General features: G+C 39.0%; 1 protein-coding gene across 8 annotated transcripts in view; it reads right to left on the reverse strand.

Moving 5' to 3' along the window:
* The window catches only part of MAP7 (microtubule associated protein 7), a 153,552-nt gene that overhangs the window by 44,842 nt on the left and 90,578 nt on the right, over window positions 1-18,132 (reverse strand). For all 8 annotated transcript variants that reach the window (XM_033103501.1, XM_033103500.1, XM_033103497.1 and 5 more), the window contains 2 exons: window positions 12,358-12,459; window positions 5,773-5,850 (listed from right to left, as the gene is read on the reverse strand). In XM_033103501.1, coding sequence (XP_032959392.1) covers window positions 5,773-5,850; window positions 12,358-12,459 — 180 coding nt within the window. The remainder of the gene's footprint in view (window positions 1-5,772; window positions 5,851-12,357; window positions 12,460-18,132) is intronic.

Here is an 18,132-nt window from a genome sequence, read left to right on the forward strand (position 1 = left end):
TCTCAACTAGTCATTTAAACTAGTGTTCTTCCAACTCACCTCTCATTTGAATATTATACTGGAGAACTGCCTGGTAATAACAAGTGTGGCCTCGCAGGATACACACAACAGTGTCTCCTGCCCCTGAGGAATCCAATGGCTTAACCAAGCTCATCAGTCAACCCTAGGAAGGGGGCCGTGGAATGGACACATAAGAGCACTTCCTACTCTGTCTTCTTCCCTGGACACTGTGACAGGCTAATGGGGCTGAGGTGCTGGGACAGCGGTTGATACCTTGGAAGACCTTCCTTATGCATAGGTGGAAGGACTTTGAGATAAGAAAGCAACACAGTGTGAAAACTTATCTTCATGGCGAGGCTTAAAGGAATGTGCAGCCTCTGCTAAAGTAAATGGGATTTTGCTAAGGGACACAAAGCAATGGTTGCTCTTGGAATCTTTTTGTTACTGCCTCAACCCTAATTCACTCTCACTCCTCAGAAATGTTGCCATCCTCTTCACCTGGCTGTCTCACCAAGCCCTGTCCTGCGAGAACAGGAAGCACACACATCCCTCTCCCCGGCCTCTCCAATCCCAGGCATCCAAGTCAATATGTGGAATCATATATCCTTCCATCCTCATCTGTATCACTATTTGCATCATGGTGAGAGGTCTGCACCTCTTGTTTTGTGCTGACACCAAGGGATTTCAGGGATTATCTTCACAGCCAATCTATGAGGCACACACTGCCATTAAACTTATTTATTATGAGAAGTCTGAGACACAGAGAAGTGAAGTAACCTGTCTGACATCTCATGATAGGCCCGTGCTGGAACTGGAATTCAAACTCTGGACTGTCTGACTCTAGAAGTCAACAATGAGCCATTTGCTAAAACATGATTTGGAACACCTCCCTAGTATGACTAAGCTCCTCCTCTAGATTGGGACAAGTTGGTCACTCATTGTGACGATCCTGACCTCCTTCTAATGTCAGTCTTAGCCTTTATCATCACCTCTTTACAAGACCCCTTACTTTTCAGGTTTTAAGATCTTTTTATCTTTAGCCGGAAAGGCAAAATAAATTTGAAAGAAACAAATAATGGCTGCTTAGTCATAATGATTCATTTTATGCTAAAGCTTCAGCCTCTGAGTTACCTAATCCATCCCACAACAAGCGTTTATTCTTCGCAGTCCTGAGCCTGACTCATGATATAGCTGCTTTGGTATGTGCTAATCTCCATATCCCTCCCACTCACGTGTATTTAGATCCCTGAGCTGTTCACAACCTGCCCGACCACCTCCGGAGCTTTCGTGGACATTCATTAAGTGACAACTTGAGGAAACCAGGTGCCAAGATTGACCATAGATCCGCCAAAGTTGTATCCAGTAGAAATCTGGATTAGAAAGAACGCTTCCCCAAAATCCCTCCCTTTTTGCGGGGTAGCCTTGTCAAAACTAGTGACTGTCCTAAGTGTGACATCAAGGGCTGTTTCAGCATCATTGGTTGTTTACTAATTAATTCGAACTTCGCTATCAACATTTTGAGATAAACATTCTAAGCCAGATTGAAATGATCATTTATTGCTTGACTACACTCATTAATACTGCTGCCCCGAGTTGACAACACATTGAGATTCAGGAGAAAATAAAAAAAAAGGCAAAGTACAAAAGCTATGACTGGCAGGGTAAGGAAATCTGGGGAAATGATCTGAGAAAAAAACTCAGATATAATTTAATCGATGTTTGAGGGTCAAAGTCCTTTTTAATATTATCTTATTGTTGTTTCTAATATGTCACATTATTATAGATCTCTTGTACAGCTCTGAACTTGGCTACGAATTCCAATATGAATGATAGATTTTATAAGCTTAAATTTTTCTTCATGAGCTATATGAGACAATCATACAATTCTTTGATAATCTTTCATGATTTATAGAATCCCAGAAAGCCCTAGTGGGGAATGTGACTCTATTTACATCAATTCCTAAAACTTTAGCTGTATCATCTTCAAAAAGGGAAGCCCTATATCTCCATAAATGCCGAAGAGTATTTGTCTGTTAAACATTCCTTAAATACTCTGTTGAATTTTGTCAACATATTGTAAGACTATTAGTTTTGTAACATACAGTATATGAAAAACAAGCAGTTTTAAGGCAGAACTATTTTACAGATTATCTTTATATCCTTGTTCATCTGAGAAAATGCTTAAGAATAAGAATTTAAAACTTGTTTGACTGAACTATTGTAAAGGCATATTACCCGATAATTTGGCAATGTCTTAACTAATTCGCAGTATAACTGCTGCATTCTTTTGTACTTACATAAAAATGCACAAAGTGACATTATGTGTCAAGGCACTGCTCTGGGTACTGGGCTACAGAAATAAAAAAACTACCCAAGGCCTTTCTCGTATGGAGCTTATATTCCACTAGGGGCAGGCAGATAATAAACAAGTCCCAAAAAACACCTGATTTTATGTGATAAATGGAAAAATAATGTAGAAAGAACAGGTCACATGACATAATCCTACCATAAAAACATGGAAGTATGACTCAGAGGTTTAACCCGCAGAAAGTTATTAATAGGTTCTCCCCGTTTGTTTGCAAAACAGTACAAACATGACATGTCACCAAAAAGAAAACAGAAAGAGCTCTCTTCTCCCTCTCTGTACCTTGCTTTTTAAAAAAATGTCAATTGCAAATAATCTTTCAACGTTAATTACAACCTACATCTAACAGTGAATTATCAACTTCATTAGCCAATCAAATTAGCCATTTAAATTTTGCTTTCTTGGAATATCTGGATTGTATTCCCCTCCACTCCTTTTTTTTTTAACTTGGAAATCTTTAAAGTTCGTAATATTGATATTACCAGCTGTTTTGTTTTCAAAAATTCATGACCCAAAGATCCATTATTAAGTGACAGTCCACCCCTCTTCAAAAAATATTCAACTGCTACCACAGCTTCTGCAAAGCAAAGTTTGTGGGTAGTTGGTCAGGTGTGCCCTTTGATTTTCTTCTAGTACTAAAGATTTCTTAGAAATCACCCATATATATTCTAAGGCACAGCTTAATTTTGATGCTAGATTTTAGATGACTCTTCTACAAATGTACGTATGTGCATTTGCATATATATTTGTATATTTATATTTATGAAGATTCAAGGGAGACTCTTAAGACAGTTTCTACTATCGTGTTTCCCTGAAAATCAGACGTAACTGGAAAATAAGCCCTAGCATGATTTTTTAGGATGACATCCCCTGAACATAAACCCTAATGAGTCTTTTAGATCAAAAATTAATACAAGACCCGGTCTTATTTTCGGGGAAACACAGTATGATGGTTTAAGGGGAAAAGAACGGCCAAAAGACAGTCACAACATTTAAAAAGACAATACAATTAATGCAAAAAAAAAAAATCAGAATGATTTTATTTCATTAAAATCATGATTGTTAAGAATGTAAGAAGAGATGAGATCAGAATTAAGGAAAACTACGATATTTAACATGGCAAGAATAAGAAAACAGAGGAAGACTGTATATGATACACTGGCTCACCAGAAGAGAAAAGTTGTGATAATGGGACAATATAATAATCGAAAATTACTTTGACCCCCATAACAATCTGAGGAGCATGTTGGGTGTGTTTCCAAATGCCTTCTTCTCACTTGTCCTTGCACCACTGCTCTCCAGTCTTCTTCATCCTTTAGTTGGAACTCAGGTGGCACCTGGCAGCCCCAGGCTGGGTTAGGTACTTCTGGGGGTTCTCAATGCCCCTGTGTGTACCTCTTCAAAACCACCCTGTATTATAATTGCTGTGTGTTCATCTGCCTCCCCATGGACTGCAGCTAGCCCGACAGGGTTGGGTCTCAACCTTTATTCATCTTTTTAATGCAATACCTGGCAAATAAAGTTTCTGAATATAGAAATTAATGAGTCATGGTCTGCACCATCGATGTGAATTGGAACATGGGGCTACGGCTTAAGAAATCTGGCCACTCAACGTACAAAGCTAAGCAACTTACAGGGAGAATTTGTAGGCTCAAAGCTGTAAGTTTTACATTTTATAGCATTAGACGTGAAATCATTTTTATTTGACCAGCATACTCATGCTTTCCACCAAAAAACTAATAATGCTTCGCTTTGAAAGACAAAGAAACCCAAATGCAAAGGTACGAGTTAATGTACGAGTTAATTCACGGTAGGATTTAAGTCATGAAAGAGAAGGCTGATGCTATAGAGCGACTTCCACTCAAGCAGACATGAATCCACACTGCACCTCTAAAGAGACATGTACTAGTATAGGCTCTGACCCAATTGGGCAGGCGTAAAGAGAGGAGAGGGAGGGCACAAGTGGTAATTATCAGATGGCTCCAAGAACAGTGCAAGCAAATACCAATCACCCCAGAGCAGTAGTTAGTTTGTTCTTTTTGCTCATCTGGACCCTCTTTCTGCTTCAGTAGCTCTACCTTTTTCCTCTTTCTTGGTTCTGGTCCACTTGTCAAACCAACCTTGACTAGGGAGCAGTGGGCACAGTCCACACAAGTACTCTCCAGACTGCAGAGGAGTCTAGGGAAGGAGGAAGCCCCCACGGCCTCAGACCGCCCCGCTCTTCAGGAACCTACCAGCCCACAAGCTGCCCGGCACAGCGAACTTCCAGCCTGGGTGAAAACTCTAGGCTCAGACGCACAGGAGAGCTTGTTCACTTCCAGCAAGTCATTGAAATTTGTGTTGAAAAAACCGTGGCAGCAAAAGAAATGACTTCATATGATCATTATGGCGTCGGAGAGAAAGAGGTTTGTGCTAAAATGTAAATAATGCCAACAGATTTTGAAAACCAGATTCCAGTAAAGTTCACAAATTCTGGTTTTCTTGAACAAGACTAATAAGAAAGATAGGATACAGGGGCTGGGTTCCCCAACGGGAATATTAACTCTTACAAAATGCAGCAGAACTTTAGAAAATCTATGGGTCATCCACTGGAAAGACTTTGGCAACCTAAGTCAGTCTAGTTTTAAAACATCTAGGCACTCCAGAAACACTGAGACACACTGGCCAGGCACTTCATCTTCCCAAGGCATATAAAGACAGTATCCTGTTTTAGCTACTTGGCATAAATGGACATCAAAGTAAAGGAGGCTTCGGCACCAGCATCCTTGCTCGGTGTTCTAGAAGACCGAGTGCTCTGATCTCAGCTTCCGGGTAAGCTAGTCCTGTGACCCAGCTCTCTAGGTGATTCTATGGCAAATACTGCAGTTGCGCACCTTTCACAAGGGCCTTAGGTAACAAAAGGAAAATCAGACACCTCAGCACAAGGTCTTGTGCTTTTCCTGGCAGCAAACTGGCAGCATCTGTCTATAAATTCAACCGTAGCATTATTTTCACATGGAAAGCAGTAAGTGCGCTAGCAGTGTACAGTCTCATAACTATTCACATAAAAAAAAACCCATATGCTTACCATCCTTGTATTTTTGAAGCTGTAAAATGTAAGCTGAGCCATCATGCCTCTCAAATATACATGCCCTCCAGTGCCACATTAAACTGTGATTACAATATAAGAAGTAAAGATGACCCTAATCCTGGGCCAGACTTTATTGTTGCTTCAAATTTAGTCTTATGCTTATATCACATATCAAATTAAGTTTTTCAATCCATCTGCAAAACTCAAAAGGCATGTAGACAGCATGGGTATTATAATGATATCCAACTGCTCAGTGTTAAGCGTCCATTCCCCTAGAGGGCAAAAGCACCATTTCCACAACAGTGTGCCAGAAAGATCAAACAAGAGCTGCGGATACCTAGCTGCTTTTCCCGCTCCTCACGTCGCTCCCGGGCCAGGCGCTGCCGATCGTCAACCCGTAGCACAGGTGGAGGGTCTGAAAATGACATAAAAAACACGAGTGGAAGAGCAGATTAAAAACAAACACAAAAAAATCTAGTGATATATACTGATAAATATCTTTTTGTCCAGTAAGTTTGATGAATAAAATATTACGTCTTATAACAATTAGTACAATGACTACAGTTTCAGACTACAGTTTTATATAATTTTGCTAAGAATTTGCAAGCATTGTTCTTCTATCTATAAACTTTCTACAAAAGAGTAGAGTCTAAGAGCTCTTATCACAAGGAAAATGACCCATTTTTTTTTTTTTTTACCTTTTTTCTACCGTATCTACATAAGATGATGGATGTTAGCTAAATGTATTGTGGTAATCATTTCACAATATATGTAAGTCAAGTCATTATCTTGTACATTTTAAACTTATACAATGCTGTATGTCAATTATACATCAATACAACTGGAAAAAAATAAAAATAAAAAGACACAGTAAAAAATTATGTAAAAACATAACATAACTGTAGCCTTTTGGCTATTTTCATCAATCTCTATATATGATATTTTGTGTTCCTAAGCCACTGAACTTCTATCATTTTTATGCATTAAAAGGTCTGTCCCTTAATAATAAATAGACTCACTCCTAAGTGCAGTTATTCTGAATAGATGTTCACGAGCTAGATGTGAAGAGTCTGGCTCGAGTCAGACGGGCATGAGTTCAGTTCCTGCTCTGTCACTCACTCGCTGTGTAAGTTTGGCCAACTTGCTTACCTAGCTCTCTAAGTCTCAAGCTATGACATGGCTTTCATGGGTTTTTACTTAGTACCTATACCATGAAGACACAATAGACCTTATCTCACGTCATCAGAAGGATTAAATAAAATAATGCTGTAACAGCGTTAGTATAGTGCCTGGCCCATGACATTATAAGTTATGGTAAATTCATTCATTCCCTAAACACATGAACATCTACCATGCAGCAGGCATTCTTCTATGTGCTGAAAAGAAAGGAGCCAACAAAAAAGATGGAAATCTTTACCCAAATGGGGTTTGCTTTCAACTCAGGGAAAATTTACTAAACAGGATAAATAACTAAAATATACAGAATGAAGAAAAGGGAAAAATATATGGTATGTCAGGTGGAGATAAATGTTAAGGAGACAACAAAGGAATAAAGGGGATAGTGAAATGGCAGGAAGGGGATGGGGAACATTTTAGATAGGGGCCAAGGGTAGTCTCACTGTGATGGTCACTTTACATGGAAAAACGTGACTGAAGTCAGGAAGCCAGCCGTGCAAATATTCCAGAAGATGGAAAACAAGTGCAAAGGCCCTGAGGTCACGAGTACCTATGGTAGTCAAGAAACAACAGGGAGATTGGGTCACTGGAATAGAATGAGATCAGTAAGTGATGGGGCCAGAGACACTGGGGCCTGGTGAGGCTTTTGGATTATACTCTGAGGGGGACGCCACTGGGGGTTTCAACAGAGGGATACACTCTTTGGCTCATTCAGCCTGTTCAATATAAAAAGTAAAATAATAGTAACTATGGTGATAATAATTACATTTAAAATCAGGTTTATTTTCCCCTCTTCTAGAGTGACGTCACAATTTTCAGATCTCATGTTAAAAATAGAACCATATTGAAATGATACTTTAGGGGCATATTAACTCAGTTGGTTAGAGCGCGGTGCTCTTAACAAGGTTGCAGTTCCAATCCCCACATGGGCCACTGTGAGCTGCGCCCTCCACAACTAGATTGAAACAGCTACTTGACTCAGAACTGATGGGTCCTGCAAAAATACACTTAAAATAAATCAAAGTTAAAAAATGAAAAAAAGAAATAATACTTGAGCGATAACATGATAGTACTTCAGCAACAAATTTAAAGGCTTGCATCCCATATGTCTCCAAAATTTCACAGAATTTGTATATTACTGCCCATTAGGAGCCTGCATAAACCTTGCAGTGTGCAGGACTGGGTGATATTTTATGCTTTTTCTCTGCTTTAAGGTATGTTTTTTTAAAACATTGGTGATATGAACTCCTCATTAGTTGAGACTCATTATGAATTATTTTTCAGATTTACTAATCATTTAAGAGGTTTCATTTCCCCCCACCCTTTTTTTTAAATGTAGGAAAATATAGCCCCTGGTTCCAAAAGGTTTTCTTCTGACACTAGAAAATGGACACACGGACTCTCCCTCAGGTACTTTGTCAAGGGCCATGGGAGGGGGTATGTATTGGTAAAAGGAAATGAGAGTCGGAAATGAGAGTCAAAGTGGTATTTTGAAGAAAGAATGAGCTGAAAACAAAAGCCAAAATGAAGTTAGAAGAAAGGTTTTTAACAATGATTTACTACTTAAAAAAATTCCTTAATGAGTTTTACTCACTCAAAAACTTTTATTTAACTATAAAATCTGACAACCATCTTTATTATAAAAGCCAAGCTTGTTTTCAAGTACATGCTAAATTTCACACAAAATTTAAAACATTTTTTGAAAAGAAGACTTAATAACATATGGGACACATGCACAGACACACTCACCTGCAACACCTAAGAAACAAGGCTGTCTGCACTGCTACACAAATATATGAAGTAATCGCTATAAATAAAGCCAATGCTTAAAAGTACAAGAATTCCTACTGGCCTTCTTTGATATTATTGCTGAAATGACAATCACAACTCACTTGGAATTCGATGTGAGGACGTTAAGAACGAAGGCAACATTTCAGAAGCATGAGATGCACAGTGACCATGCTGTGCTGGATGATTGGGGTTGGTTTAGGAACCTGGCACTAGAAAATACTGAACTGTAGAGTGAAAAAGATGTTTAAAGTCTGTAATCCTTCTGATTACATGAATAAGAAAGTCACTTTGGTGCTGGAATGTCAATATCCCCTATAGCCGATTAAAGACAGCTGTGAATGAGGCTGGCTGGGCAGGAGCCAAGCCTTGGCTTTATTCACTGTTGTATTCCCAATGCCCAGGGCTGTGTCTGGCAGAAAGGAGGATATTCAGTATTTGCTGAATGAATGAATGGATGAATGAATGAATGAATGAATGAATGAGCAAACCACCTTAGCTAATTTTCAGAGCCTCTGTACTTCCATTAACATGCACCAATGGGGCAAACCAACAGCAATCTTATACTTGACAGCAGACTTTTAAACATATAAATGCTAGCAGTTACTATTTTAAGTTTTAATAATTAAAACTGGTTAAAAAACTTATCTTTAGACGTAGGTTTTCAAAAAGGAAAAAATACAATTGAATAGTTCCACGTAAATAGTGGATTTTCTATAATTCTTTGTCTCCCTCTCATTTCCACCCTCACATCACTACTCCTTGGAACAAAACCAACGTATAAGAAGTAATTTAACATTATGAAAATTCCACATTGTTTTCCAGTAGATGTACCATTGCTGGAGTAAAATTAAGTTATTGATTCTCAGAAGGAACAGTTTTAAGGGAAACAGAATTTTGGTGTAAGTAAACTTGCAGCTGTACTCGCACCCAACCTCCTACCTATGATGATTAAAGAGTAGGGTGACCACTGGAACTTTTAAGAGTGAAAGGGAGTGCTATTAATATTGTCTTTAATGACATGGATAAATCTGGACAGTCTTGCAAAACTGGAACTAAAGAATGATTCTCGAAGATCAAGGAAATCAATCACATCTACAAAACTTCTGTCTGAACTACTGTTTATACAATAAATAACTTCTGTTAGGGATTTGCATTTTACAAAGAACTTTCATATATATTATCATTTTATTCTTCACAATAATCTTATGAAGTAGTCAAGCATTTACATCATTCAATGAAGAGTTATTATGCCTATTTTCCAAATGAGAAAATTGAGGGAAACCTATGTGACTAAGGAAGATGGCACAGTTAAGTATCCAAGCTAGAGCTGAAAACCAGATCTCTAACTCAATCTGATGCCCCCTTCCTCCCCATGGCACCAACAGAGTCATCAGAATAGCATGATGGAGCAGCCAGAGAGGGGCTAAAATATTCCAAGTCATGCATGCCTCTGTGAGGGAAAATGATTTATAAACAACAAAGTAGAATGCAGTTTTAGTGACTCTTAAAGACTTGTGGTGGAGGGTAGTAGATGGATAGTAATTATGAAGGATTTTTAATGAAATTGGGTTTCTGCTTTTCTCAGGTATGCAAAGTTCATTAAGAAAATACAATGTTCTCTTCTAATTTGGTCAAACTCTGAATCATTTGGAAGCAGCTGATGGAGTTCTGAAGAACCATCTCCTACTTCTGTAGATGTGGACAGATCTGTGACTTTACAAACTGTCTCTTTTGGTCTGGGTTGAAGTACTCATAGCTGAAAGTACTGGTCCTTCCTGGATAACATGAGAAATTGTGTGCCCATACTTATAAACACCATGAGGGCCTTCCAAACATGTTTTAAAGATAAAATACTAATAATTCGAATGTGAATAGATGCTCTCTAAATCAAAGAGATATTCTAGAGAGTTCTAATGAGTTTAAAGTATCAGAAGGAAATTTGACTATAATTTACTGGATTAAAAGAGACCCTGAGAAATCATTTGGTCAGGATGCCCATATCTGGTGAAGGCAATATTCAAAATATCCCCAAATTTACCATGTACTTCCTTTTAAGTCCTAGAGAACAAAAATTAAACTGCTCTAGACAGATATTCCCATGACTCATATCCGATAAAAATCAAAAGGTTTTACTTAAGCCTAGCCCTCCAACATGGAACCTCTTATATTATCTTTCGGGGATAGATAATGGTGCTTTTTAAAATAAAAGTCTTTTGTGTACCTTTGCTAATCTCTATGTACAAGAAAGCAGACCCAAGAGTCCTCAAAACATATAATTAGAAATGAAATGTCTCCTCATTTAACTTGACTTTAGCAACATAAATCAAATGGCTCTATAAAGAGAAGGCCAATTAGGAAGGAGGCTTTTTGGCCTCCGCTCTCTCTGCACTCTGTGCAGATCTCTCCTATCACACTAGATATTCTGCATTAGAATTATCTATTCACGTATTAGTTTGCTCCCCTATAAAGTCAACTAGAATATAGAGATAATGTCTTTTAATAATATATCCCTACTACCTACACAGTGCAAACATCAGATGAGTAAATGAGTATCAGGATATAAAAATATAAATTGCACAGTAAAGAATGGGAGAAGTTTCCATTGGAAATTTTTGAATTTCAGAATGGTATGAAAATTGATTTAATGGTAGAAAAATTCATTAGATGGTTGATGGGGAGAACAAGGAGAAAATAGTATTATAGGAACCATTTAGCTATATTCAATTCTCATGGCCGAACAAATGGGGTTTTCATGCTCCAGAACTATTTCCACACGGAAGCTCACTGAGGACAGCAGACGCCCACCAGGATTAGCCCTGACAGGCTACAGGCCTGGTTGTTTGGGTCACACAGTATCTCTCACAGTCCCAGGCATAGAACAACTACTCAATAATTATTAGATGATGGCTGGGTGGTGGGTGGATAGATGGACAGATAAACGAATGAATGAAAAGGCAAATCGACTAAATGGGGAAATCTCAGCCTGCTAATTGAAACTCCGCTGAAGCTACACATTTTCCAGTAATGGCTGCTCATGCAGTACATGCAATAGTACTTGTTATTTTTCTTTCTTCTGAGTGACGAGCTGGATTTATTGGCTCTGTTTAAGACCTTTTCCACATGGGAAAAATCCCCACAATCGTAGGTATAATGTGGGAATGTTTTCTATGAGGCTAGGTGCAATTATAATATTTCCATCTTTATTCTCGCTGATTCCTTGTTCTTGAGCGACTTTGGCCTTGGATGCAGCACAAAGTAGGCTTCCAAGACCCTCATGGGATGCTCGCTCAATTTACCTTTACCTTCCATTGACTGTCTCTCATCATCATACTGTACGTTACTCTCTCCCAAGAATCACACAATGGTTGTTGGATACCTGCAAGCAACTGCACTGTCTATCCAATTGGGCGTATTATGTTTATAGACTGTTTGCTTCTTTGTATCACCGAGTGCAACAGGCTATAAATCACAGTCTATTAAATTAAATTACTGTGTAGGTACACAATCATTGTGGGGATGGAGAACAAAAACATAACTCTATACTAGCTTTGCTATGCGTCAAGATTTCCTTAAATGGGTTTTGAAAAAGTCAAAAAAGAGACATGCAATAATGCTGGCCGTACAGGTACAAAAAATTGTGTTGTAGCTATCATTTCAAACGAGAGAGTAAAATTATTACCTCTTAAATACTGCTTGACAATGAAAAATGCATCCATATACAACATGCTATTGATTGTCAAAATGATTCTGTGAGGCAAACAGGGCACGCCTTAGTCTCCATTTAAAAAAGAGAAAAATCAAGGCATTGAGAGGTTCTCTGCCTTAAACTCAGACGAGCCAGTACGAGGGTGTGTTTTGGTGTCAGGTCTGGAACCGTGCTCTCTTAAATTTTAGCATGACTTCACGGCTTTTGGAATAACCTCCCTTTCCCCACAGCAAACGCAACACATCATACCTGGCTTATTTCCTGAGTGGTTGCTATTCTGTCCTGAAATACCAAAGGAGGGCCTGTTGGAGGCAGCGGTTTTCTTCTCGTGCACTTTGTAGCTCTCAGGCACTGCACAGATGAGACAAAAGACAAAACACATATTTAGTTTCTTAAAATCTATTCAGAAACTTTCACCTATTCGATATTTACCATTAACCTTTGTATCAGGTACTAGACTAGATTCAGGCAATAAAAAGGTGAAGCAGTTACAGCCTCTGCCCTCAAGGAGCATACTGTTCATTGGGAAGGACCCAGGGAAAAATCAACAACCTCCGCTCAAGTGACTAATGTTGCAGTAGTGGCATGACCAAGGGTCAATGAAGTCGTCTACCCTGCTATCCCAGTTCATACATAAAGCAACCACGTGGAAGCATGATTGGAATCTAAAGTCTCTGATCTTAATTCTTCCAAAGTTCATGCCCTTGAGTTTCCCTAACTCCTTCCGTCTGCTTTAAAACCAGCTCTGCCCAGTCTCCCCCATCCAGGAAGGCAATTCCATTAGGAAGCAAAAAATTCCAAGAACATGACCAAGTAGGTCACCAAAAGAGAACCAGGAGATACAATTTACTAGCATTTTGAAAAAGCCTCTGACAAAAGTTCAGTAACAAAGATGATTACAGAGACTAAGGAAAATGTGTTCTAGGAAAGGAAGAAAGGGCAGAAATCCCAGGCAGTTCTCTGTTATAGCAAGCAGAGTTCTGTCTGTCTGGTTCAGGACCAGGCAAATTTTTCTTTACACATATTATTACTTTTCCGAGGATGTTTTCTCAGGATAGTTAAAGGATGTTTCCTCTTGTCTCAGAGAGACATCATGTCAAAAACCAAGCCCTTGAGTTTCCCTAACTCCTACCCTGTGCTTTCAAACCAGCTCTGCGCGGTCTTCTCCATCCAGGAAGGTAACTCCAGTCTTCCAATGGCTCAGGCCCAAAGCCCTGGAGTCATCCCTGACTTCTCTCCTTCTGTCACTTCCCACATTCAATGCATTAAGTTCTTTCAGCTCTACGTTACAAACATCTTAGCACCTGTATCGCTACCTTTCTGACCATCTCTTCTCTCGTGACTGCAATATCCTCTAAACTAGTCTATCTGATCCCCCACTGATCCCCTTCAGTGTATTTTCATCTGAGCAGCCAGAGTGATCCCATTAAAGCATGTCGTCATGTCATTCCCCTGCTCAAAACCCCCCAACAACTCCCATCCCACTCAGAGGAAAACACAAGGACTCTTCCATGGCCCAGAAGGTACTACGTACGTGGTTGGCCCTTTACCTTGTACGACTTTCCCTCTTATCCTGCTCTACCCACACGGACTGACATACTCAGTCCACCTCAGAGCCTTTGCATGTACCTGACATGTCCTCCCTGATATCAACATAGATTTCCCCTCCACGTCCTTTGTGTCTCTGCTCAAAGGTGACATTAAAGAGTCCCTTTGACTTGTTTAAAATAGCACCCCCCGTCACTCATCACTCCCCACTCTTCCTTACCCTGTTCTGTAGCCCTTGCCCCCTGACATATTAACATATTTATTATCTCCTCCATTAGGCTGAAAGAATCGTATATTATCTAGAACACAGATAATCATTTGCTTAAGGTTTTTGAACCTGAAAAGGTGTAATGACAATTATGCTTCAGAAAGACTAAATATAAAAAGGTACCTAGGACGTACTTTAAAAATTACTAAGTTTACCTTGACCTCTGAATGGGAAATATACCAAGGTTTGTAGCTCTCGCTCAAGTACATAAATAATATTAGGTTGGTGCAGAAGTAACTGTGGTTTTTGCAATTATTTTTAACCTTTTAAACCGCAATGACTTAGGGACCAAACTAATAGCATTAGCTAGCACTGAAAATCATACACTAAATAGCAAAAAGTATCTTATACAACTGTTTTAATATTGTCCAGTTTCAAACTATTTGTTTGCTTTAAATAACAGCTTCAAACACATTGATTAGTTTATGTTTTATCTACTTGAACTTTCTTTGCCTTATTTGCAAGGAAAGGTCTGTAAAGATACGGTCAGAGAATAGGTAGATAACAAATAAACAGCGAAAGGCCTCAAATCCGTGGTTTCTAATAGGACTTTGGTACTTGAGGAAATTTTACCAGGCAATTTACCACTGGAAAAAGGGCTACATTCTGTGTGTACATACTTCATGCTGGGCGCTGGGGACAAAGCAAGATGGATATGAGTGGAGCCAGGATAAGCCCTGACACTGATCTAGAAGAGAAATCAGAAAGTGTGATGGGTTCTGTGATGCTGTAACACGTGCTCTCATCCCACTTGCCGAAAACCAGTTGCCCGTTATCACTATGTGGCAGGCAAAGCCCATCCTAGCTAGTCGTGGCTATACAGTCTCAGAACTTTAGAGGCAGCCCCTAAAGACCGAAAACTAATTGCACTGGGAAACTTGCCCCTTATTCTGCATGTTAATCTTCTTAAAACTGCTCATAAAGAAGTTAATACTTAAGAAAGATAAACAGAAAGGAGTGCCACCCAGATTTGGAGTGCTTTGATTATAATTTTTCTTTTCATTACTAGCCATTTCCAGTACACAGCAAGTAAAGCCTTCGTTGGTAAGCTGCTTAAGGGATCTTCTGTTTGTTGTTTTTAGTGAACTGAAGATAATCGGGAACACGTATTTCGAATAGATTTCAAATGTATTCCTTTCTTTCTTGCCTTGGTATATTGGACATAATTAAATTTTTCTCTGGTGACAGTATCTGCAGTGCCCTCAGGTCCTGACAACACGCATCATCCTAACTGAGTAGTATGTAACACTGGACCACGAAGGAGATGAAAAAGATCACAACACATGTTCAGTACAGATGACTTTTCCAAATAATCCTTGATAAAAGATTTTATTTTGGTTGTAATTTGCATGATTGTCTTGAAACTCAAATGTAAAAATAAATTTGAATTAAACTAGATGTCTGGCTACTTGAATTCTAAGTTATCTATAACTGACTTACTGGATTCATTCTAGTTGAACATCTATCTGCTTACTTTATTATCATCTGGAGCTCAGGAATTCATTTTCATCCTGGAAGAGCTTCTGAGTCCTACTCATAACAAGACAAACTTGAAATCTATCTTAAAAAATGTTCGATGTTTCATGTAAAACTGATAGGTTAAATTTAGTAAACTAAATGTAATAAAAAAAACTGTCAGGCTGTTTGGTCCAAGATTATGTACTGCTAATTTCTAACCATTATGTTGGACTATTGTCTAAAGTTTTCAATCTATCTTTTCACTTTTTATCAGTCTTTCTTTCTCCTCCACCACCATAAAAGTCCTTATTTCTCCAAAAATCTCTTTGGTTAACACTATACCATGGTAAGAGGGAAGATATGGACGCACACAGACCTGGGTTCAAAGGAGAGCCCTATGAATTACTAGCCAAATGAACTTCAGAAAGTTTCTTGACTTCTCTGAGTAGGTAACATGGGGGTGACACTGTCTAACTCACAGGGCTGTTGGGAGAACTACCTGAGAAGATGGGTGCTAAGCATCTACCATAGGATGCGCGTGGCACCCAGCAGGTGTTTAACAGTTGTCAGCTCCTTTCAACTTTCATGCTCTTCCTGAGGTCCTGGGCCTGCCACACCCACAGTCACCTGGGAGGTGAGCTGTGTGTTTAGAGATTGGTGGTGCGGGGGGGGGGGGGGGGGGGGGGGGGGGAGGGTGTCCTTTTGAGTCAGGCCACCTGGCTCTGCCATTTATGAGCTGTGAATCCTCTTAACCTCTCAGTCCTAAGTTCCTCCTCTGTAAAGAGGAAAACCACTTTCAGAGTTGTGAAAATTAAATGAGACTGTCTGGCCCACTGCAAGGCTGAATAAATGGTAGAAAGTATTTTTTTGTTCTCACCCTATTCCCTACACAAATGTGGGAAACTCGGTTTCTATTTTCTCAGGGCTTTGCTCACCAGCACTAGCAGGGAAAGCAAACCTACATCGACTTGGTGACAGTTCTTCTGGGGAGCAAGGGGACCAATGTGGCAGGAAGGTCTGGCTCAGCTGCTGGTTTCAGAGGTTTTCGGCTCAGCCACAATCACAAGTCCTGGGAACCCTCAGGTAGGCTGGACTTATTGGTAGGATTTTTAGGGTACACATTGGTTTGGGAAGAGGTAATCATCAGTCTTTCCGAGGCTTAGAGAGATGACAGTTTTCTGAGATTTAATACCCTTTAAGTTATCATGACATTAAGTAAATAAAAGCCTTAAAAAAAAACCCATCAATCATAATAATGGGAAAACAAAACCTTGTGAGAGATTTCCTTTTTAAACAAAATGCAGGGAATTTCACTGCTTAAGAACACAGTGAAAACAAGAATTTATTCATTTTAAGATCTCCAATATTTAATTAAATATCTGGAAATCCTAGGTAACTTAGCAGATAGGATTGCATGAACCATTTCAAAATTTGCCATTAAAAATGCCATTTTAAAAATGACCCAGGTGACTTGCCAGTATTATTTGAATCTTCATTTTTTAAAAAAGAAAACTGAGCCCTATACTATGATGCTCAATAAGTCTTTGCCTGCCTTGTAAAATCTTTATTGATTTTCCTGCTAGCTTGAAAGCTTTATTCCATTAGTGTCACACGTGAGTGTTGGAGTAAAGACAAGAGGAAGGATACAGATCTCTCTCTCTCTCTCTCTCTCTCTCTCTCTCTCTCTCTCTCTCAAGCAAAACACAGAGGCAGCAGATACATGCAGCTCCAGTAAGTGCCCCAAATGTGCCTCTATAATCCACATGCTCCAGTTCACTGCATTCCTTGCAATGCCTTCCCACAAAGGTCATGGAGTTCTCGCTGCCTACTTTCTATCTTTAGCTGTATGGTCTGGTTGAAGTCTTCGCTTAATTGAGCAAAATAACTAGTCCATCAAATGGTTAATTTAGTGAAAATGCTAACTCTAAAAAGACATTTGTGATTACAACCTTAGAGACCATCCTAAATTTAAATTTCACTGACTGATATATGGTCTTGACAGCCACAAGGATAATGTATTTCTGTCACTATTTCTAATAAACTATGGAACATCGGTTGAGAAACAGCAAAAGTTTTAACCCCCCAGCTCTGTGTGGGTTCTTCTCTGCTACGTAGTTCAGCTGGACTTTGTAGACGGCCCCCAGGCTACCCACCTAGCGTTGGGAGCATAAACTAGAAGACAGAACTAGATTGAACCACATGCGATTGCCATTTTTGTATTAAAAATGGTTCAATATCACAATTCATATGTTTCAATCTCATAGTTCCGATCTACCTATGCAGAAAAGAGTTCTCATACCAGGACTGAGGGTGCTAGCCTTAAAAATGCCTGCTTTTACTACTATAAATCTTAGCCACCAGTATGACTCTCTGCTGAATTCTGAGCCTTCTCATTGAATCACACCACCTGAGGTGGTCCTGGGGGATCTCCAACACCTTAGCAGGTAGCTTATTTGAAAATTTGGCTGCAGAATACTGTTGTGGCAATTGAAGAATGTCACTGGTTTAAAATCATAACATATATATATATATATATATATATATATATATATATATATAAAAGAGTAACTTTCAGGTAATTCAGAGTGTTTCACCTAAAATTTTCTACTTTATAATCCTTCGGCTTATTTACTTGAATTTTAAATTTTATTCTGCCAGTAGTATTGTAACATTTGAATCATAGATAATAAATATTTTATCAAAAGTTATTTATGAAATTTGCATTCGAACAAGAAGGGCTTAATGCAATC

The sequence above is a fragment of the Rhinolophus ferrumequinum genome, chromosome 3 (assembly GCF_004115265.2).
Source record: "Rhinolophus ferrumequinum isolate MPI-CBG mRhiFer1 chromosome 3, mRhiFer1_v1.p, whole genome shotgun sequence".
Classification (NCBI taxonomy): domain Eukaryota; kingdom Metazoa; phylum Chordata; class Mammalia; order Chiroptera; family Rhinolophidae; genus Rhinolophus; species Rhinolophus ferrumequinum.